Below are 25450 nucleotides of genomic sequence, written 5' to 3'. Positions count from 1 at the left end.
CCGCTTGACTTTAGAGTCACAAAGTGAATAGTGCCAGTTACCATCGCATAGGCTTATTCTGTTAATATTGCCATAATAATATTGAAATTTACTATGTGAGAGAGACATGTTGTCCAACATTTAGTTGTTGAAGAATATATATGACGCTTCAATGATCTGAAGTTATTATTAACACTCATTAGATGTGCATCATTCTTTAAAGTTAGCACTTGGAGATACTTGGAGCAAAAGATGGTCGATGATATTGTTTGGACATATTTAATTTCAAGGTTTTTTTCTTGTATTGAAACCTTGGAAAAATAAAACTTGGCAATCAAATTATCTTGAAGTGGCAGGACATAAAGAAAGTGCTGTTCCGTAAAATTCACAATTTGGATTATACGACATTTTGTTGTAGCAGTACATAAATTAAGTATAAAAAAGAAGGCATAACTAATAATATCGTCCATTTAAATTCAAAGGATGCATATTATAAGTAGAAAAATTATATATTTTGTTGAATAATAAACAATAATAATATTTTATATCAATATTTTTATTTTTTTCTCTTAATAATATATGTGATCATAATTATTATATATACATAATTTAGTATAAACAAAATGATTATTTGCTTATTACTATTACAATAGATTGTGTTATAAAATATTCATATGAATTAATGTACATGCCATATAAGTAATACAATGATGAATGTAATGCAATAAATAAAATAAAATGCGTGATGTTCTATTATTCGATATTCAAATTTTAAATAACGTTCTTTTATTCCGTTTTCAAATATTCAAATCACTTTCACTTGAGTTCAACCGTAATGGTGTGACACGACATGGTGCTTGACCTTGTACACTGGTTTGACCTTGACAACGGGCGATACAAGCACGGAATGAGATCTGTGATGATGGACATAGGAAACGGGAGCTGAATGGTGAATCACCGGAGACGAGTGAAGTACAGGGGATACATGAACCACCGGTGACGAATGAACCACTGGGGAGACGTGAACGACCGGAGACGAGTGAACCACTGGTGAAGAGTATACGACTGGAGACGAGTGTACAACTGGCGCAACTTCGATTATGGGGGAAGAGTGTACCACAGGTGCCAATTGGACAACGGGGGCAGTTTGAACCACTGGATAAGACAGGGCAGCTGGATGTCCCAAGGAAATGTGGAGACCAGGTGTTGGTGCTGCAAACGCGCAACCCACCATAACCAATATACTAGTCTGGAATTAAATAAAAATATACATTACATTACAATTAATATTATTATAAACAGTATAATAGTGATTCCTATATCTAATATAACAAATTTGTTATATAATCGATAGCTGTTTTGGTTATCACTATTATATTGACCAAAAAAATATATAATTTATCGTATTTTATAAATATAGTATTTTACGTCTACAACACAACTATATGAGTTATTTTTATTTTTACTATGAATTATAAAAAAAAATGCAGATAAATATATATATTTTTTTAAATAGTAAGCATTAATGAATTTCATGAGTTTCTAAAATCAAAACTGTTGCATACAAAATTAAATCTCATCTCTTGTTTGGCCTTTGATAACGTAACAACTGAAATAGTTATTGACTTTAATTCAACTTTCTGGAATTAAATAATATAAAAAATAGAAGATGGCTTTCTGCAACCGCTTTGTTTTGAACATTTACGTATAATTTTAATAAAAATTTAAGAATATCACATGCATTATCTAAATTGGGTAGGTAAGAGATATACCTATTATAAAAATTTCTTGATAAAATCTTAAACTAAGTGAAATTCGAACACTTATGTATCACATAACTGGATAGAACTCGTGTCGGTAGCTCAATTAGCAAACAACCCATTTTGTCTAATATATTTTTTAATGCATTTTTCCGATGCTATTCCATTGTATACTTTTAAAGTCTAGTTTAATTTCTTTTTATAAGTAACACACAGCGTCTTTTGTAAAATATAGATTATATTGATCCATGGATCACGAATTTGAATCACGCGATTAATAATATTTTATTAAAAGATGTGTGTTGGAAAATATCAGCATATTATGAACCCAACAGGTTCAATGAATAATCAAGAATTAATCCTCAGTAACTGAGGTGTTAAGATAATCCGTACTGTGTAGGTTTAAATTCTCAATATGGAGTGTAATAATGAGTAAACCAAATTTCCACATGCTTGTCATCTCATATTACTGAGCAAAAAATCCAGTTTTTTTTTTCAATCAACTGAAATATTACATGTCGTTTATGCGTGTTGAAATAGTACACTTTTAACAAGGCAAACATATCCAGTAGCAGTTTTTCGCAAATTGATTGCTATAATATAAAAATATCACTCACAAATTTCAGCATTTTTGAGTTGTCGCTCTTTTGACGCCTTCCTTAATAACAGATGTGAGAGACTTAAGTCAAAGTGATTTTTTAAATCTCCTCGTTTTATACTTGCCAATTTTTTTGGTATCAAAAGATGTAGGAATACACTTCACACTCAAATTATTGAAGTTTGAAGTACTCAAAGTACGTCGGTATACTGTTTATTATCCATAATATTTGACCCAAGTAAAGTTCTTTCAAATAATTTCTGAATATACTGACAAATATTTACCATGAAGCCAAATGTGTATTAAAATCACACTTCAATAGGAGTCGTCAGATCTACTTTTCTCCGTCTATAGCAGTGGTTCTCATGTGAGGCCACCAGAGGATTTTGCTACGGATACAAGCGCTTTACAGAATAATATTTTAAAAAAATATTTTGAAAATTATGAAATTGGTTGAATACACATGACTTGTCTTAAATTTCTTTCCACGCTCAGATGATCCATAATGTGTTTTTGTGATGAGATCATGTGTGAAATAGTTTGTTTCTGAGAATAAAGTCAATTCAAAGAATTGGCAACAATTGCTTTATTAATATTATCGATTTTTCCTACTATTGTATACTCTGAAAGATCATTCAGTGTTATGTAGGTACTTCATAAAAAACAAAAATCGAAGCCAGTTAACAGGTATAAACTTAGAATCAGCCATGCAGCTCGCATTGGAAAAAAGGAGTATTGAGGAATTTCCATTTGCATTATTTTAAAATAAATGGATAATATGTACTAAAATGTTCAAATGTCTTTTATTAAATGTGCTTTCATTTTATTTACTAAAATCTATAAATTAATAAATTGATCCATTTTTTTTAGTAAATAAAATTTAGCTTTATATTTATCAATCACAACAAAATTGGTGCGGCCACCAGACGTTTCCATAGAATGTCAATTGTGCGGCCACAGTTAAATTTCATGTGAGAACTACTGGTCTATAGTAGGCTCCTTCCACTGCCTTACCACCAAAAATCTTGATTTCTTACCTATTCAATTAAATCATTAATTATCTGGTATACCTACTATTTTACTTATATCATCATCAGCCTGAATCTATCCACTGCTAGATGAACGCTTCTCCAAGTTCATTTCACTTATTTTGGTCCTGTGCGTTGCGTTGCTACGTACTTCCGAATAACAATCATTTCATCGATCTAGCGGCCGCTAGGTCTACCTTTCGAACATGTTGTACCTCTTGAGTACCACTGGGTGACTATATTTGTCCAGCGATTGTCCCTTCTTTGAGCTATGTATCCAGCCCGTTTCCATTTGAGGTGTTTACTTATATAACTCCTAATAATCATACATTTTTTCCCCATTAATGGTGTTAACTGTCAATTCTTGTTGGACAGACACTGTATAAAATTTTAAAAAAACCTTTTATATCACATATTTTTAATGTAATAATAATCATGAGCAATTACGTTTCCTTGAAATAACTGACATATTATAAAATCCAGTTGAAAATTTCCAATTGAAGTAGGAAAAATTAGTTCTGATTATTTTTAAAATATGTAGAATAAATGTTTTATTTTTTTAATACGTTTTTACAGTAATGAAAAGAATCCATTTTGAGAAAGAGATTTGGAACATAATGACTGATTTATCTAATCAAACGGGCAGACATCTTAAATCTTTTTAACCTTTCTTATCATAATAATATGTATAACATAAATTATCATTGTGCGATCATAAAAAAGTAAGGTAAGATGTTTTTTTCTTTTTTGTGATTTTACCGAGGCTTTGACTGCGACTCGCTGTCATATCGCCTCTTCTCTTCTAGAAGGGGATCCGTCGATCAAGTCCTCACTCCTATGTTGTTAAACAACTTTACAATTTTGCCTAGCTCTTCCGTCTTACCCACCGCCAGGACACCCTTTAATTCATCGACATTCTCATAGATATCCGCAATTCGCAGCTGTACTCTGTGAAGTTCATATTTAGGGCATTGGAGTGCTATATATACAATGTCCTCTAAAACATGACATTCATCGCAGAGTTGCGATTTGCTTCTTCCCATGAGGACATCATATCTTTTACCTATTGTGTACCCTGTTCTTAGCCTCAGTATTAACTTAAGCTCATTCCTCGTCAAATGAGACTCTACAAACCACGGCACCTCTCGTAGTGATGGTAGAATAGACTTACTCCATTTCCCTTTTTCTAATAATGCCCTATGGTGAAAATCTATCCACATACTTTGGCCCATTTTCTTTATACCCTCATTCAGTCCAGGTTTTCTGGCATCCACTGATATGGTACCCCTGAAAAGATGTTTTAATAATAGTAATTTTCCAAAAAAATATATTTTTAATATTTATAAAAAATAGCAAATTAATATTTATCTGTAAAATTTCTAATTAATAAAAATCATTCCGATGATTTAAATAAGTTAATTTATTCTTCTCTTGAAAAGTCATTTTCTTAAATCTAAATTTTACTTTGATCTGTTACTGTATACACACATATACAAATAATGAATTATTGCAAGACTCCATACATAGCTAGCTACCTATATGAGCAGGCCATTTTATTTTGCAAATTCATGGCCCTGGCCTTGTTTATTATCTAGACTAAGTTTACAAGTTTACTTACGTCTATAAATTCAAAGTCAATACCTCATACATCATTGCTAGCGATGGAATAGCTCGTATATAAAAAAAATGCCGAACTTTGAAAATACTTATTTTTCTTCATCTTTTTCGTTGTCCATGTTTGTACCGTACGTGGAGCGTATATGCAATATGTAACCTCTTCAAGAATTCCTGTCACTCCCTTGTCTCATTTCGTCTTCCCAGACCATGTCCCATAGCACTTCCAAGTATACCCAGGTGGTCCATATACCGATTAATTTTAAGAAAAGTCAGGCCAGGTCTCTTGTGACATCCGTAGCACTTTGAGACGTGACAAAAAAACTACATAACTCATCTTCTTCTCTTATAGTCGCTTTGTTCATTTTTTAATTAAATAATTGCATGCATCAATCAGTTAAATGCCAAAATATAATTGATATTTCTAAAAAATACTTCAAAAAGTATAATTATCCTTTTACACGACTGTGCCGTAATCAGTATTTTGGCAATACAATGGCGCTAATCACATCGAATTTTCGTGGTTCTACTAAATTTTCCATAAATATTATTAATTTTTGTAATTATTGTCTTTAATTTACAAGAAAAAACCATTCTAACTGTTCCAATTTACGCTAAATGCATTTTTTCAACGTTTTTATTAGCTCGTATTCTTATTTGTCCGGTGGTTGTTTATCCAGTACAAATCTTGCAATCGATGTTTAACTAACTTCCCGACTAGCTAGACATTTGAAACTTTTAGTATAAATCAGAACACGATTCCAATGTATTTTTTTAATACTTTTAGCCATCTTTGAGTATAATTGAATTCATTTTCAGTTAATTCTTTTTTGTATGAAAAGTTATTTGGGAAGAAATCCGTAATCCAATCCACTATTCCATATATTTGTTTGTTTGTTTGTTTTTTTTTTTTACTTCATATCAAATACAAGTTCGAGCATGTTGAGCATAATAATTCAACAGAAAATTTAAAAACGTTGTATATAAAAAGTTCTTTTATCTTGTAATTATTATTGATTAAGCGTATTAGTGTTATCTAATTTCATTCCGCATTTCTTTCGTATCCGAAAATACCTGAAATTATTGACTGTCTATTAAAAATAGTTACATGACTTATAAACAAAAATATGGCATACCTATCTTCGTTTATTTTGAAGAATCATCGCCACATTTTGCGGCTTTACAACTTACTTACAATCACGCAATTCATGCAGCTCTACTGTTTCAGTTACCAAACAATAAAGCAAAAATCGCCCTGATAATAATTGACTTTTGATAAGAGATGGCCCAAGAAGAGCTATTTTAGATATAGCCTAGGTAGCAATAGCAAAGGATTCGTCAAATAGATATTAAAAGTAGGCACCTATATTTAAACAATAATAGTATAAAAAAAATGTTTAACCTCACAGATATACCAATTACAATCAGATATATATCAAGTGATTATACACACCGTGATATACTTATGTATAATAAATTACATACATTATAATAGGTACATATCGAGCTAATGAAGTTACCTTGGTTCATTTAGCATCGATTGTAAAAATCATATTCGATAGGAATCTTTATTTCAAATCGACTTAAGAGATAAGGCCTTGCCAATATTCTTTTATAAGCCTATCTGATTAATTATTATTATTAAGTATTGGTTTTATTTTACTTAGAAAACCTTGATTTTTAAAAGTGCTAAATGTTATTTTTTTGTAGGAGGGCAAGACCCTCACGGTATCATAAAACTGTGGATGATGATAAATAAAAATACAATGAATACAAATATATTGAATAAATAGATAAAGATAATATGGTGTGTAAATACAGAAATACTACTAAATATTTTATAAACATTTTTAAACTAATTTCACGAATTGGCTATGGTAGAATTTGTTCATACTTCATAACATTTTGTTTGCAACTGTTTTGACAATTCAAAATCAAAATGTATTTGGTTGTTTATCGATATTATATACTACTTCTAGAGTATGTGCAATAATCGCGATATCTCCTATCATAGGCCAAATTTTCATTATAATGAGAATATTTTTGTTTCAGTACAACTAAAAAATGGTCAATAGATGTAATAGTTTAAATGATAAATCAATAACAACCATTCATAACAGATTCACGTATCAGGGTTAATCTTTGATATCAGTATTTTTAATAATTGTTTGGATAGATTATTTGAAATAATCTAATGCGAGTGAAATCTATATAAAGTTTTTTTTTAAATTAATCCGCACTATTAAATTACTTTCAACCAAATTAGTCATTAATTCTAGAAACCCATTTTTTGAGACTCACTTTCATGTACTATTTAGGTTTCGTAGCCTGGAGAAGGTTTTTTTTTTTTACTTATTTTAAGACAAAATTATTTAATACTATTTATTATATATTTGTATGTATATTGTATTTAAGTATGCAAAAAAAAGTATCTGAATATAATAACTTTAAAAAACTGTCAGTGAAAGGAGAATTAAATTTCTCAGGAATTCATTACAGAGTAAGATGGATTACATTACATTTTACGCAAGAACCAGTTTTAAGAGAATAATAGCAACACATACTCAATCATTGAATTGCGAAGTCAAAAAAGATATAAAAAAAAGTGAAAATATCTGTATTAACTTCATACAATAAATTGGCGATTTTGATTCTACTTTCAACGGCCCTTTTGGAGGTAAATGACAGCGACTTATATGGTAGCACAATAATAAACCTTGTCATATTAATGTCCCATTCCAATTGCAAATAATTGGAAAATTTCTTCATCGAAAAAATTGGAATTTTAATTGTTGCTTTTTGGCGGCGCGTGAATGCAATTTTTTCGAATATAAATCAATAACTTTTTAAAATGTGACAGCTAGTATCAAAATCGGCAATGTTTAGATGTTGATATTTTATTTTTGATTATGTTGATACTAGCGTTGTCGTGTTATTAATGTCATTTTAACAGTCATAAACAGATGTTGAATTTAAAACTAAATGAGATTATAATCTGACATATATATATTTCACGAAAACAAGGGCATACTAATATAATATACATAATAAAGATATATGAAAAAACATAATACGTACCTAAGTATATAAAAAATGGCAATGGTTTAGACTAATTGTATCATTAGTTTGATTCGTTTGATAACTGAATATTTTTCAAGTAAAATTAATAATAAAAAAATATTTTAAAAGCATGCTGATTTTCTTGTACTAAGATAATATTATTAATATTTCGACACTTAAAATCGATTGTATCCTTTTTATAATTTCTAAGTTTTCATATGTATCATAAATTTATCAAAAACTACGGATAGGTATATGACTTTATCCATTATTTCTTATGCCAATATAATATAATAGTATCAATTTCGTTTATGTCACACCTTACAAAATTTAGAAGAATTATTTTTTTTTTCAATTTATTGTGAAAAATATAGGTAGGTAATAATGGTAAAAAAATATAATTTTGTACAATCTGCAAATTTTGGATTATATTTTTAAAACAGGTCTTCAATGTGGACTTAGGCATTTTCCATTAAAATGTGAACTTGGTATTAACTAATATTCTTTATCAACTAGGGATTGCAATACCGGTATTTCAAAACCGGTATTCAATTATTTATCGATTCCGAAATACTGATTTCAAAAATTCCAAAGTACCAGTATTTTCGAAAGCATACACGTATATGTTTTTCGAAATTGAATTTAACGTTATTTTTCATTACTTACTATTATATTGTATATTAAAACACGTTAATTTGCATTTGAAAAGTAATTAGCAAAAACACAATTTTGTGCGGCCCGTAGGCTATGGGTTAAACTTAGTGTATAAGTTTTATGCTGCCAAAACACAAATATATAGACTGAAACCAACATAAGTTAAATAATAGATATTAAATAAAATCCTTCAAATATACTTATAGAATTGTCACTATGAATTAACATATTTCGAAAAAGTATTTTGTTTACCCGGACTCACAGTATTTGTAAAAATTAACAGTAACTGTTATCATATCAGATCATAATATTATTTTAGAACTGTTCTAAAATAATATTATGATCTATACATATTTACAAAGCGCGAGTGGAGAACTACAAGGTTCTAAGTGTTTGTCCTTGGAGAAACAAAAGTAACAATGAGGTAGCTTAGAATACTACTTCTTTGTTGGGTTTGTTTTTTCAAGGACGAACACTTAGAACCTTGTAGTATTAGGCTCACGAAAGGTCAACATAATTGTAGTGTTCGATGTGTGGGTTATGGTGTTGATGATGATGATGAAGAAGTCGAAGATGTATGCAGGAGCGAGTTTTATTCGCAGCGTAACGGTCAGTACGATAGTATAAATACAATGACAGTACATATTATTACGTACTGAGATAGTTACGAGCCAGGTACTTAGATTTGAGTGACATTCTGATAAATCAGTATTCGTAATTTATACAGTAAAAAGTATTACCTAAACATTATATTCCATTACATAATTATATTGAACAAGTCAGCGGTTTAAATACGAGTAGATGTGAATTTTATTTATTATTACAGTCATAATATAATATGATACTATGAGAAAGGATTATTAGACTAATTTTCTATTGCGATACCGTATTTCATATCGCCAATCAATCTGCTGATCCAGCTAAACCGTAAACTTATTTACCGTTATATGAGTTGCTGAGAAATTATTATTGCGGTCTAATAATTTGATACATTAAAAATAGATATTTGATCAATAATATACTGACAGCTACATAATAAATGTAGGTAGGTACTTTAGATTGATGTAAAATAGTGTTTTTAATAGATTTTAATAGTTACATTATTTATAGGTACTTCTTTTTTCCTTTTATTATGTTTTGACGAAAAACGGTATTAATACCGTTATTCAATAAGAAATACCGGCATTGATATATTCTTTTCGTATTACAATCCCTATTATTAACCAAATATCTAGTGGATTTAAGCGAAAAAACATATAGCCATTTTATTTAATATGTCAGAAAAAATGGCGTCATCATCAAGTGACATATTAATTAACAATTGGCTTAAACAAACTTAAGTGTGATTCATACCATGACCTAAACTTTGGCATTTATGATAAAAAAAACTTCAAATATAAACTAACAATCGCGATCTAAAATCTAAAATCGTGGAGATGTCATAAGTTAATGTAATAATTATTCATTTTACAATAGGCAAATTTTTAAGCTCATTTTTCTGATTGTAGCTACCATCATAATGTTATATTTTGTAGACTATTAATTATTGTATCTAAGCGATCCATTAATTAAAATGTAGCTTTAAAACAGAAAACAAAATGGATGACTTTCAATTTTATAATTGCTGGTCTCTTCTTCTTCTGTTATGGTAGTCTCGTGAATTCATGAATAATCTATTAATTTATAACTCCTTTTAAAAAATGGCCATGTCATAAAAACATCTCAATCTTTCGCGGGCGAAATATAAAAATAATAATTGAAAGGCATTTTTTCCGAGTACATTTTTTCATCCAAAAAACACTCGCATCAGCACATTGTCTATTTTTCTACGAAGTGGCATTTTTATTTTGTTCCGAGATGTTTTGCCGCTGTATTGCCTCATACATAAAAATATATTACTCGAAAACTGAAGTCTTTACAATTTCGCAGATTTCCCAACAATAGCGTTAAAATCTGCGAATGAAATCTGAAGAAAAACAGATAATTGGGAAAACCATCGTAAAGCTATATGTAAACTTACATATTATATTTCAATGTTCTCGCGGAACACTACTAAAATAAATGGCTTTATTACGTTTTCCATTACAATTGCCGACACTTGATGATAATTCATTTTCATTAGATTATTTCAACGGATTAAATTAATATCACCAAGTTAAATTTATAGCTTTAAACTTATTGTTCTGGAAACCGAGTTTAATGTTTGTAATTTTCGTTTATTTATATACGTATTTTTAGTAATCCATAATATTGTGCATTCACAAAAATAAAGAACAACAAAAGAATATTATTTTCATCTTATACTGTTACTTATTATGAAATATTTTAATGTAGGTATTAAACATAATAAATACAAAATATATTATCATATTATATTAAAAGCCAGTCACACATTAAAAATCGTTTCAATTGCAAAACGTCGAATTTCACATATGTAACTATAAAAAACATGCTTTTTGCATATAACAAATTTCACTCGACATGGGACACAGATAAGATAACAAATCTCGCACTGCCGAACTGTTTTTTTAACCATTTCGGCTAACTGCGTGACGTCACTCTGCTGACGTCGTCCACTCTGCGCCTAGTTTTGATGTAAAACCGCATCCCAGTCGAGACGATTGTTAATGTGAGACCGGGCTAAAATTTTAACGAGTGATAGGGACTCAGATGTGAGATTTATAAACGATGCAAATACCGACCACACAGAACATTATTATCAGTAAATTAAATTATTAAATAAAAAATGCAAATTATCAGTAAAGAATAAATTAAAAAAGAAAAGTTAACATAAAATAACACATACCTAATACTAATTTTATACAATGATTGTAATATTACATTAAATCAAAAAAATCACATAAGATATCGTGTTATAGAAAATTTATAAAAGTGGATTATAGAAGGCTGTGGGACCTGAGTATGGTACAATATTTCTCCCCAGCAACAAAATGTTACACTTTAAAACTTTTTGTATTTTTTGAACATGTTAAAATGAAATGTGTGAGATTGAATCTCTATATCTTGCTGCCGTATAGGGGAGATGTCTAGTGGCTATTTTCCTATCTTTTATTTTCAAAACGAGACTTTGACAAACCGTACAAATCAACCGATTCAGATTATTTCATGTTATCTCCATCATAATAATACATCAGTTTATAAGCTTTATTGACGCATTAATATAATAATGACGTATTTATGTAATTAGATTATACATATTTAAGCATACTTAACATCATAATATACTATTTATTTTATTCAGCGAATAAGATACTTATATACTGAATATACATAATTAGAAAACATCACATGCATATACACACTAGACGTCGGTTATTAAATAAGGAATTAATTGATACCTTCCTTAATTTAATATACTAAAACCGATAGCCAACCTTGTAACGCAATTTGATAAGCATTTCATGTAACAACTACTAGTTAAAATCATCGTAATTATTTAAGGCGCCCGTAGTTTAATTCGTATAACATATTGACGCAAAGTCCCATCGGGTGTTGTATTTTTTTTCTACAAAAACGAATTTCTCTAGTGTGTATATGCATGAGATGTTTTCAAATTATGTATTTACTTTTTTAACATGGTTTGGAATAATTTCAGAAATATAGCTGTTAGAAAAAATATTTTTGAAAAACATTTATATGGAATGGGATTTGAACCCATAATAATCGTTATCCGAGCAATTGGGCTTATTACCGATTAAACTATCCGTACAACCCTTAATGATGCCGCAATTTTTTGATAATAATGAATCAAGGTGTGTAATACTAAATAAGAACTAAATTATACTAATAGCAATTAAAACTAAAATAAATGATCGTCAAAGTAATAATATTACAAATTGTGATGTGACTATCATTGCATGTATTGCGTAATGCACATTGGATGGAATCCTATGGATTGTGTCCTATTCAAATATTTTTCAAAAAATAATTTTCCTTATAGTTCATTTTCTGTAGTGTTCCGAATTGTATATTTTCAATAGGTACTTAGTAACGTTGACTCATATGCAGTATTTAAATCACTTGAAATTTAGATTTAGCGTATATAAACTATTTTGGAATGTAGTATTTAACTGCTTATTAATTTTCCTGATGACACAATGACACAAAGTTGAACATGCCGAGTGTTGAACTATAATGAAGATGTAAATTACATATGGACAAAGTTTAATAATATGGTAAAGTGTACTAATGAAGCAGATTGAACTCATCAGTGTCGTAAACCGTAAGCCTCATAATATTACTATTACATTTAAAATAAATAAAACATACTTTTATTTCATTTTAGTTACTTTTCAAATTTGTTATAGTGTTGGTATATTATAAAAGCGGAAGAGTGACTACTTAACATAATAATGATATTTTGTTTCTATTTATTTAAACTGTCATTCTTTTCTACTAAAAATAACAGTTAAAAATTACTAATATTAACGTTGTAAATACATTAAATAAAACCAGTGTATTTGTTTTCAGTTCAGTTTATTGATACATCAAACAAAAAAATTAATATCAACAAATTAAATTAATCGTTATCACAGGGTGTTTAATAAGTTTAATGGTGGACAGCGATCAGGGGAGCAGAGTGAACAACTGGGACAACAGTCTTGATGACTGGAGATCCATGGCTGATGACGGTGCTGCTGTGGGATACGGCGTGGGAGTGAACTGGGTGGACTGAGTGAACTGAGTGAACTGGGACGGCATGGACAGAGTGAACCAATGGGGCGGAGTGAATCAATGGAGCAGAGTGTACCACTGGGACGGAGTGTACAATTGGGGCAGCGTGCACCTTCAGGACTGGGGATCCGTGGTGGACGACCTGGCTCTGGTGGGAGACTGACACCTTGGGTGAGTGCACGTGCACTAAGGGTGCGGAGTGAACCACGGGAACGGAGTGGACTGAAACCACTGGGGTGATGAGGTGTCCTGGGGCGGCAGCAGCGATGGCCACGAGGGCGGAGAGAACCACCTGTAAAAAATAGAAAAAGTTAGCATATAATGGAATTTTATAATTGTAATATTTATGAGATTATAATACAATTATTGTTTTGCAAACATCGTTCTATATCTAAATAAGGCTTAGAACTATACTGTGAATGATATTTTTATATTTAGCATAAATTAAAACTTAATCTTGAATACTAATAAAATTAAAGTAAAAGCAAAAAACATTTATTTCGATCAATTTTTTTTTACGTTTGAAAAAGCTTTTTCTAAGTTTAATTACTGATATCAATCAAAATCAATTAGCAATTAAAAAACAAACTTACAAACTTGAACATTTTGGATTTGTTTTTTGGTATGCTAAAGCAACGACAATCAAATGATGACTGATGATAATGCTAAAGTCGCCAGGCTTTTTATAGTGGTCCAGCAGCTTCAACAACCTTACCCAACATTTAAATTACTTACCTCCAAAAATCATTCAAACTTAAGTCACTCACCTGTTAGTACACTAATACTTAAAAATCTCTTATACAGTTCAATGCGTAAGAGTTGGCCTATGGTACTTTAATCACACGAGCACAAGGTTTTCTGTATCGGTACACCACTTTGATAATTTAAAATTATCTGCATATTGTGAATGAACTTTTCATTGTCATTAATAAATACCAACTGTTCACCATACCTAATTTTAATTAAAATAAGTAGTTATTTATTCATTACGTAAATAGAATCTGTCAATAGAGATACAACATGATTATTTTGACATGTGTTTCGCCCACATTATGTATTACATAACATAAAAAGCTGAATAATATTTTTATATAATATGTAATATAATATTCATAAATACAATATTTTTTGTGGTGAATATCAATTGGTATACACAATTTGAAAATACCTCAGATCATGGCCCCCACAAGGGGGGGGGGCTGACAGGGCTCTAGCCTTTGGGCCCGGGCTGAGGAGGGGCCGAGTGAGGCAAGTCAACCAGATAAGTGAGATAAACACACATCACAAATTTGGTTTAATAGTAAAAAGTCGTCTGCAGCGCTGTTTTCCTTCGATAATGTTATTAATTTAAATTATGTGGTTAAACGATAAAAAAATTAATTGTGTATCGATATTCGATTAATTCCATAATTCAAATGGATGTAAGTATGAAAATATACTCATTATTTTACTGCGTGAACCATTTGGAAAATGCTACTGTAGAGCATCACCCTGCCTTTATCCTTAGCGACAGATAGAGGGGCCCGCCATAGATCCTAGCCTGGAGGCCCGCTTCAGAATGTGGGGGCCATGCCTCAGATATATACTTACATACCTGATAAATATTTAAAAAAAAAAAATACAATGACAAACATCTAGGTACTGGACAAAACAGCATCTACTGGACTTACACCAATGTGTTTTACCAATTAAGATATGTACGACGTGCGTTCTATCTAATTACGATGAAATTAACTAGTACTTTTTACATCTTGAAGCGCTTCACCTTTTCAAAAACATATTTTCTAGAAGGTGTATATTTAATAAAAGAATGTTCATTATCAAACCTTATAAATTATTCGTTAAATAAAAAAAATGTTTAAGTATCAATTTATATATTCATTTTAATATTTTTAACTAAAATTTCAGAAAATAATCTGAAGACAAGATCAAGTTAATTGTTTCATTCCATCATTTAGTTTTACGTTTTCCCTTATTATTTTTCTTTCAAACTTTTATTATGTAGATCACTGTTGTAGCTATAATATCGTTTACTTATTTACATTCTTCAGTCTATCGTGCTTCAGTATCTTAGGGCAAGGGCAAGTTTGCACCATTTCTTTCATTTCTGTGATACTGAGAGAATTATAACATGTACATAGATCGGTCTTGTAGTATCGATACAGGGTAATAAATAATAAAGTTGGCCACAGAAATGGTGTATTCATGGCTAGCAGATACATAAGATTAAGATCTTATAAGAGAAAAAAAATCTTTGTAATTCTAATAAAATACAATATGTAAGTAACGAGTCTTTAATTTGTATAATTAAATTTAATAATGTTAAAAACCGGTTTTTCCTACTTCAATGAGACATTCTGAATTGATGTTTTTATATTCCTCCAAAAAATATATAAGTGCAAGTACGTTATAACAAAAAAATTGAGTGATCCTGACACCGGTTAATAACTGAGGCAATTCAATAAATTGATTAAAAATTCAAACGCCGATTGTATTAATAAGTAACGCAATTTAGACAAAATTTCAAAGAGTATCATAAAAACATTGGTTAACTTCATCGCAATTAGATAAGACACGTATAGTTTTATGGTCAGAGCACATGGGCGTGATCCTCGTAGGGCGCAGGTTCAAATCTGCTGGGTGTCTTATTTTTTTCTAATAAACGATTTTGTCTAGTGGTTTTGTATTTTTAAGAATTGTTTTCAAATTATGAAGGTATTTTTAATATTTTGTAGATGTTATTAAACGTATATACTTAAGATCGTTTTCATAATAATTATTTGGTAAAGTACGATATTTATTATGTACATCAATTACGTCATATAAATAATAAATCAACTAAAAATATACGTAAAATATTTCCATAATGTTTTAAGGCATTTACTATTTTGGTACATACACCCATTTGGCTACAGTACATTTATTATGGTGGTACTATAAACATCATTCATCTTTTCGAACCGCCTTCAAGTTTTCAATGTCGTAAGAGATTATTCAATGCTACGTCTTCTTTGATCGATACACTCGGCCGGAAGTTATTTGCGCTGGTTGGTACTTGTTCAAGTTTTGTGTGTCCATGTATAAATAATAAGTTGTAATAATTTTAACCCATTTTGGCATTGATCTCTGTTTACTAAAATATTGTAGAAAGTGTTTGTTGATCAACATCAATTAATAGGCAAACATGTGGTCAAGTTTATAATAGCACATAAAATATTTCATTGTCAATGGGTTTTTTTTGTAAGGTCCACTACATTACACTTGCTTAGATATAATTTACATTAAATAAGATACTGTGCCAATAATTTTAAATGATGTAGAAATTTGACATTCTTAAAAACTATTTTTTTTTATTCAAGACTGAATTTAATTTTATCAGTCAGGGCCGATTCAACTGCTAGTTGGTAGCCTTTGGTGGCTCCTTCCATTCTTCTTGGACGCTATTTCGTCGCTTCCAGGTACATTTACTGAATTTAATGCGTTCATCGACCCAGCGAGTATTAGAATTAAGTTCTCCAGTCATCAAGCGACACATGAGCCCATTAGCATCTTAGGCCCGTTTCAGACGGGACACCGGTGTCGCGCTCGATATAATATAGGAAGAATTTGTATTCAAATAAAGGGATCTTTGTATTATGTCTATGAATGCCCAGAGCTAATGAGTCAACGCATAATTTTGCGTTCTAAATTAGAACATAAAACTGGCTGCGGTAATAAAAACAAGTATATCGGCGGCTTGAAAATGTAGCGGCCGACGGAAAAGTGTACAGACACGCGTTGACTCATTAGATCTGGGGCGTTCATAAACATAACGTCGCTGTAGGATTGGTTTCCCGAATCGACTAAATGTTCAGGAGACGAAAAATAAATTTCATAATCCTATATTTATATACATGGAGACATTTAAATTGTTATTTTTACAGCATATGAATGATGTATTCATTACCATAACAAAGTAATTTAAAGAAAGGGATGGTTCTTGTCCAATTAGATACGAAAAAACATTCTGCAATAAGAGGTCGATTTTGACAAAAACGGATATTCGGGAAACCAATCTATAGCGACGATAATACAAATGCCTCTTATAGTATATCTAGCGAGACACCGGTGTCCCGTCTGAAACGGGCCTTAGTGTGTGCTACTCATCGATCGGTTTATATTATGGTATTTCTGCGTTATGCCCATCATACACCATTACATACCACGTTGCTCATTTTTTTTTAAATTTATCTTACATTAAGGGTTCACGGTTTACATGCACATATCATCACTGGTAATATACATTGATTAAACATCACTCTTTATACACAATGGGAAAGCACATTCAAAAACAATATTCAAGTGCCCAATTCGCACCCTTGCAACTAAACTGCCATTATCCAAAAAACGTCAAACAGAGAAAATCAGCTTTGAAGTTTTTACCTTTCGCATTTTTGTACTGTGTTTTGGAAATATGTTTAAATATTGAATGAAGTTTTGACTTGAATTTGATGATTTAGAGATATGAAATTTTTGGTACATATACTATGAACAATAGACAATAAAACGTAGTAATTAACTCAAAACACGTAAATTTGTACTTGTGGCGGTTTAGTTGCAAGAGTGCAATTGCGCTTTATTTGAGATATTTAGAATAACCATGAGAATGCCCTTGAACCCCCTGGATAAACTAACTCATAAACTTTAGTAGATTACGTGGCAGTAAAAATCTTAGAAGTGAGAAGAGTGGAATGAGCTACAGGAGATCTTCATCCAGTAGTATATCGGTCCGGTGAAATGTGATGATGATGACATATATACTTTTCAAAAAAATATGAAACGAATGGGACTTTATTGAGTCCACATAATTTATTTATTTATTTAGAGCATACATAAGTGAAACGGAAAATAATTTTCAACAGTAGTTGGGGTGAAATTTCGCAATCGTCGCCAATCGGAGACCGACAATCGAGGTGTGACCACGTCAATTTGTTTTGTGATGGCGTCGGAGGAATATATTTCTAAATCGTGTAAAGATGACTAAAAAACGTAACGCATGTACTTTAAAAAGAAAACATGTCAATGAATATACTATTATTATTACTTATATAACAATAAACATAACATTAAATGGACGCATGTTGAATCTTTATGACAAATTATATTTCGTTCGGCTCGTGCCTCAGTTGAAGTATAGCCTTAAGTATTATTACTATACTTAGTTTATAATATTATGTTCGTAAAAAAAGCTTATATTGTCATGATTTAGCCTTCTCGCGTTGTAGTGATGCCACAAAAGCAACTTACACGCTGCATAGTTTATATGTCAATATTCATAGGACTTGGTGATGTACCTAATATAATAGTATAATATTTTGTACAGATAAATAGACATTCGCATTAGTAACTCATAAAGTTACTAGGAGACTTTTTAACCTAAAGCTCGACCAACTACGCTACTGAAGGAAATTTAAATACATTTTATAGTATACTAGCTGAAGTACCCGGCTTCGCACAGGTTCGCTTCGTGGTTATATTTATCTTAGATATTTGAAAAATAATAAGAGGTAATTATTTTTTTAATATTAAAATATCTGTGTAATACAATATGGCAATATAAAAATAATTCTAATAGGAGTAAAGGTCAAACATAAGAACACTAAATTAAAATCGAATCCAAAATATGAAAACGTTATTAATGTTATTAATATGTAGTAAAAAAAAAATTGAATGAAACAAACAAACAACAAACTTTGTATTGTATATAATAATAATTTAGAAACCTTCGCAGGTGTGCGCACAACAACTGACAAAAGTTTCATCGCAATCGGATGAATGGTATAGGAACGCATACGAATAGTAGAAGAAGATGATTTTCTAATTCAGAAATCTTCGTGGGCATGCGCATGACAACTCACCAAAGTTTCATTGCAATCGGATTAATGGTATAGGAACGCATACGAATAGAAGAAGAAGAAGATGGTTGTACTAATTCAAAAACCTTTGCGGGCGTGCGCACAACAACTGGTCAAAATTTCATCACAATCGGATGAATGGCATAAGAACGCATACAAATAGAAGAAGAAAAAGATGGTTGTACTAATTCAAAAACCTTTGCGGGCGTGCGCACAACAAGTGGTCAAAATTTCATCACAATCGGATGAATGGCATAAGAACGCATACAAATAGAAGAAGAAAAAGATGGTTGTACTAATTCAAAAACCTTTGCGGGCAAGGGCACAACACTTGATCAAAATGTCATTGCAATCGGATGAATGGTATAGGAACGCATACGAATAGAAGTAGAAGATGATTTTCTAATTCAGAAATCTTCGTGGGCATGCGCACGACAACTCACCAAAGTTTCATTGCAATCGGATGAATGGTGTAGGTACGCATTCGAATAGAAGAAGAAAATGATGGTTGTACTAATTCAGAAACCTTCGCAGGCGTGCGCACGACAACTCACCAAAGTTTCATTGCAATCGGATGAATGGTATAGGAACGCATACGAATAGAAGAAGATAGAATAGAAGAAGAAGATGGTTGTACTAATTCAGAAACCTTCGAGGGTGTTGGCACAATTACTGACAAAAATTTTATTGCAGTCGGATGAATGGAATAGAAACGCATACGAATAGAAGAATATAGAATAGAAGAAGAAGAAGATAGTTGTACTAATTCAAAAACCATTGCGGGTGTTACCACGACAACTGACGAAGGTTTCATCGCAATCGGATGAATGGTATAGGGACCATACGAATAAAAGAAGATAGAATGAAGAAGGAGAAGATGGTTTTACTAATTCAGAAAACTTCGCGGGTGTTGGCACAATTACTGACGAAAATTTTATTGCAATCGGATGAATGGAATAGGAACGCATACGAATAGAAAAATATAGAATAGAAGAAGAAGAAGAAGAAGAAGATAGTTGTACTAATTCAAAAACCATTGCGGGTGTTACCACAAAAACTGACGAAGGTTTCATTGCAATCGGATAAATGGTATAGGGACCATACGAATAAAAGATGATAGAATGAAGAAGAAGAAGATGGTTGTACTATTTCAGAAACCTTTGCGGGTGCTAACACAACAACTGACGAAGGTTTCATCGCAATCGGATGAATGGTATAGGAACCATACGAATAAAAGAAGATAGAATGAAGAAGAAGAAGAAAATGATGATTTTTCTAATTTAGAAACCTTCATGGGTGTGCATACAACCACTTACAAAAATTTCATCGCAATCGGATGAATGGTATAGGAACGCATACGGGACAGACACACAGACAGACAGACATACAGACAGACAGACATTCATTTTTATGTATTAGTATAGCCTATACTCTTTGCGCAAGTGCAAGCAATAAGTTTACAAAATTTTATCGCAATCGGATGAACGGTATGGCTGCGCATTCAATACGAACAAACAAACACACAAACACACAAATATTAATTTTTATATACGAGGGTCGGTCAATAATTCCTTAGAAAAAAGCATTAAAACAGTTTTGATTTTTGTATTTTTTTTTTATTTCTCAACATAATCTCCTTGGAGTTCAATACACTTGGTTAGACGTTTCTCAATTTTTTTTAAACCGTCAGAAAAATAAGTTTTCGGAAGGTCCTCAAAATAAGCATTTGTCCGATCGATGACTTCTTCATTTGAAAAAAAACGTTTTTCACTTAGCCATTTTTTTAATTTTGGGAAAAGGAAAAAGTCACTGGGCTAAATCTGGCGAATACGGTGGGTGGTCCACCAATTCGAACTTTAATTCTTCAATTTTAGCCATTGATCGTAAACATGTGTGAACACGGGCATTCTCCTGATGAAAGAGGATTTTTTTCCTGTTTAAATGAGGCCGTTTTTCTTCAATTTTGTTTTTTAGCTGGTCCAATAAAGATGCATAATAATTCCCTGTTATTGTTTTTCCTTTTTCCAAATAGTCAACGAAAATAATTTTACGTGCATCCCAAAATACAGTAGCCATAACCTTACCAGCTGATTTTACGGTTTTCGCCTTCTTTGGACATGGTTTGCCTTCGCAATCCACTGCTTTGACTGTTCTTTCGTCTCGGGAGTATAGTGGTGTATCCATGTTTCATCTACAGTCACAAAGCGACGAAAAAAATTATCCGGATTGCGTTGCATGAGCGACAACAGGGCTTTAGAGGCCACCACCCTATTGCGTTTATTGTCGACTGTGAGCAAACGCGGCACCCATCTTGCAGAAATATTTTTCATGCCCAATTTGTCATGTAAAATAGAAATGACGCTACCTTTTGAGATCCCTGTAACCTCAATTATCTCACTCAACTTTAATCTTTGGTCATTTAACACCATATCGTGGATTTTATTGATCATTTCTGGTGTAGTCACCTCTACAGGACGTCCTGAGCGTGGTTCATCCTTTGTTGATGTACGACCACGTTTAAATTCATTTAACCAGTTATAAATAGTTGCAAGTGAAGGAGCAGATATGCCGTGAACTAAATCCAACTCATTTTTTATTTCCTTTGCTGTTAACCCTTTTATATTAAAATGTTTAATAACAGCTCTAAACTAAATTTTCTCCATTTTCCATTTTTCCATTTTCCACAAGTAAATTTTTTTTTTAAATGTACGAGAAACACACAACAACCCGACCAATCTGATTGAAACTTCGCAGCATACTGAATCGGTAGTGCCGCTGCATGAAAACAAACCGCTTACAGTACTAGTCGCGCCACCTGTCGGCTTTTCTAAGGACTTATTGACCCACCCTCGTATTAGATAGTGTGTGCTTTATCTACATAATTCTGGGCTAAGTACTATATGGTTTGTTTCATATTAATTAAAAAATATTTTTTTTTACGAATAACTGACATTTGAAGTGATCGTTCATTCTCCGGCCTTGGATCATAATTCATCAAATTTATCCAGGGCCCATCCATTCAACCCTGCAGCGACCCTACAACCCCACAGGCCACTCTTGTAGTATTCTATTAAAATCCATGGGATTGAGCCATAAAGGTGACCCTCATAGTCCAATAGTGGCTTCTAGTTCAATTCCTGGTATATTTCACTGTCACTACTACTATATTCCCAGTTAGGCCCCATGGTATATTGTAATATTATAAAATAGACAAAAGATAAACAGAGAGTTGAAATCAACTATTTTTTTGTTCAACAAATAATTCACAAGATTTAAGAATGTAACATTCTTTTAATATAACATACGTAATTTTGAAAACGCTTCTGAAAAAATATATAACCTATAAAAATCTTTTTTGAAAGTTCAAGTGAGTTGAAACAAAAAAATATTGGAGTGATCCATGACATCAGTTAGTAATAATTAAAGTAATTACTTAATACCTACTGTGATTTAAAATACAAAAACCGATCGCCAATAGTAACTTAATTTGGAAAGCGCTTCAGAGAATATTGTAAGAGCCATTAGTTAAAATTTGTCGCAATTTGGTAGGATGCCTATAAAATTGTGGTCAATGTGCGTGGGCACGAAACCCGAGAGACGCAGGTTCAATTCCTGCTGGGTATCGTATTTTTTTTAAATGTTCAATAAAGAGAGATAAAAGAGTATTGTATTCTCAGGCAGCATCAGTAAGACAGTTTTTTATATTAAATTTTAAATGCATCTTTCAAAAGTTTTACATTAATTTAGTGTTTGCTTTGATTCTCTATTATAGTAAGAAACGAAATTAATTTTTTCATCAGCAAACATGTCATTTACATTGTTTTTTTATTGGATTTTAGAATATTTAATTGATCATATCAACTGCCAAAGTAAATATAATATCCATTATTGTGCCGATTATTTTTAAAATACTATTTGCATAAACTTTGGTATGAACTGTAATCAGATAGTCTGTAAATGTGAACTCTATCACATTTCTGTTGATTCTATAGAAATAATGTAAATATTCGGTTCAGAATCAAGGGCAGTCCTGATATTATTATTTATGGCGCCTTGGCAGATTACCATTATTATTGTAGAACAAAATAAATAAGAAAATATATACCTACAAGATACAATGTCAATACACTACAAAACCCATTATATTATTTTTTCTAATAGGATTTTGTATGTTTTATCATCATCATATTCAAAAGGCAAGCATGATCTAATTTAGTACACGAGTTCTCAACCTTTTCCTAACTGCAAACTCTTTTTAAAATAATAGTTATCATATAATCCCCGCCATATTTCAAAAGACATTTATTTGTTTATTTTATTTTTATAATTGGAACAAAACACTTAAAATAAAAATTTACATCTGGATTATTTATTATCATATCATATTCGCTCAATTTATTATATTATCGTAACATTGCAATCATAAACCTTTCTATTTTTACGTGTGAAATAACAATTATAACATTTTTATTCACTTTTCTAGTCGTACTTGTTTTAAAAGTGTAGTGGCAGTCTTAATCTATGTGTTGAATTCCAATGAATGTGCTTTACCAGTAGGGCAACCTTAACTACACCTATTTGCCGCGATTCCCAGTTTATACCATAAAAATATCTAATACGTACGTTTTTAATGTATTCCGAATTGTATATGTTTAAAAGAAAAACTTGCATTATTTAATCATGTGTATTATCATATTAAAAAATATTGTTTACGTCTGATTTTCTTCTACTTTTATCATCAGCCTGATACACTCCACCACCAAAATGTCTGTACCGCAAGTTTAAAACACACGCTATTCGTTGAATAAAAAAAGTAGTTAATTAAAATATTAGCAAGTTCTTATTTTCGTATTTTAGATATTTTATGAATAGACGATTATTTTTTTACTTTTATCTTTTATGGCTTGATTTTCTCAGTGTTTAATTGAATTTAAAAATAAACTAACCATTACCATCTGTAAATTGTAGACTTAGTTCAATGAGAACAAATACGTAACACTGACAATGTTTATTGTGGACCATTTTTGTCGGATCTTAACAGCCTACCTTAACCATTCGCCACTGATACATATGCATAAATGCATTACAAATATAATACCATAACTTGGTCTATTCTTTAAATGGTATTATAACGTCGATATATACAGATGAATAATGATAAAAGCGAAGAATGATGGTTGTACGTGTATGAAATTTGGTGTTAGATGAATATCTATAGAATGAGCGGCCAATCGCATTAATGCCCTTATCTTGAATAAGCTGCACATCCAAGATTGGCCGACGGTGGCCTATTTATCGGCTATTGAAGACTTGATACCTAAGACCAAACCATCTACCCATCTCATATTTTGACACCCCTATTATAATGAAACTAACTATTCAATATAATACTATTATATATATAAAGTTCTACAGTTATAAAATATTCTCATGCATTTTTTTTGGTAATGTTATACCAAGTATTTTTATCTTGAGGGGGGACATGCTCAGCGTACGTCAAAATGAAGCTTTTATGCTATTTTCAAAGCACGATCCTGGACATTCCTTAAACGTTGTAGGTAGATAATCTATTTACATAATTTTGAAGCCTTATTATCCTTTATATACCGTTTTAAAAAAAATCGGTTAGGTACATGTTCAAACACGCGCGTTAATATGATCTTACTTCCTACTTCATTTATCGTTTGTCAATTTATGGCTACGGCCGTATGTTTTAGCTTAGCCACTGAGAAATGCCAATAGAAATGGCGTATTTCAAAAAAAATACTACCTTATTCTTAGGTTAATAATTATTATAAAGCAAACATTATTTGTAGAATGTTTAGCACATTTGAATAGTTAAAGTCATAGATTATAATCAGTATCTTTAAAATTATCTTTAAATGTGTAAATCTTGCCCATTTTTTGAATATTAAAATACCTAAATTCGGGATCACAGAGATTATGAATATAATTTTTTATTGTAAATATTTTACTATAATAATGTTAACATAAATTTTACTAATGATTTTATAAATGCTTTTAAAAATTAATAAATATAAAAAATCTTAACACCACTTCACATGGACGTACTGAAATATGACTATATTCTAAAACATTAGAGCGAGAGGTTTAAAAGAATACTATGTTATGTAATAAAAATACTTTATACAGTCATCAAATGTTTAA

General features: G+C 31.0%; 3 protein-coding genes across 3 annotated transcripts in view; 1 reads left to right on the top strand and 2 right to left on the bottom strand.

Moving 5' to 3' along the window:
- Positions 1 to 25450, top strand: part of LOC147073460 (neuropeptide SIFamide receptor-like) — a 334521-nt gene that overhangs the window by 247479 nt on the left and 61592 nt on the right. The window lies entirely within an intron of this gene.
- On the bottom strand, positions 806 to 1213 carry LOC147073463 (uncharacterized). The gene has a single exon (XM_085945592.1). It carries the CDS (start codon positions 1211 to 1213, stop codon positions 806 to 808), a length of 408 nt encoding a protein of 135 aa, XP_085801718.1.
- On the bottom strand, positions 13264 to 13993 carry LOC147073462 (uncharacterized). Its single transcript, XM_085945591.1, has 2 exons — positions 13982 to 13993; positions 13264 to 13680 (listed from the first exon to the last, which is right to left on the bottom strand). Exons 1-2 carry the CDS (start codon positions 13991 to 13993, stop codon positions 13264 to 13266), a joined length of 429 nt encoding a protein of 142 aa, XP_085801717.1.

The sequence above is a fragment of the Rhyacophila brunnea genome, unplaced genomic scaffold, assembly GCF_057557595.1.
Source record: "Rhyacophila brunnea isolate RB1 unplaced genomic scaffold, BYU_Rbru_1.0 scaffold_18, whole genome shotgun sequence".
In the NCBI taxonomy this organism is placed as follows: domain Eukaryota; kingdom Metazoa; phylum Arthropoda; class Insecta; order Trichoptera; family Rhyacophilidae; genus Rhyacophila; species Rhyacophila brunnea.
Note: the sequence above shows the minus strand (reverse complement) of the source record. Positions and strands in the feature narration are given on the sequence as shown.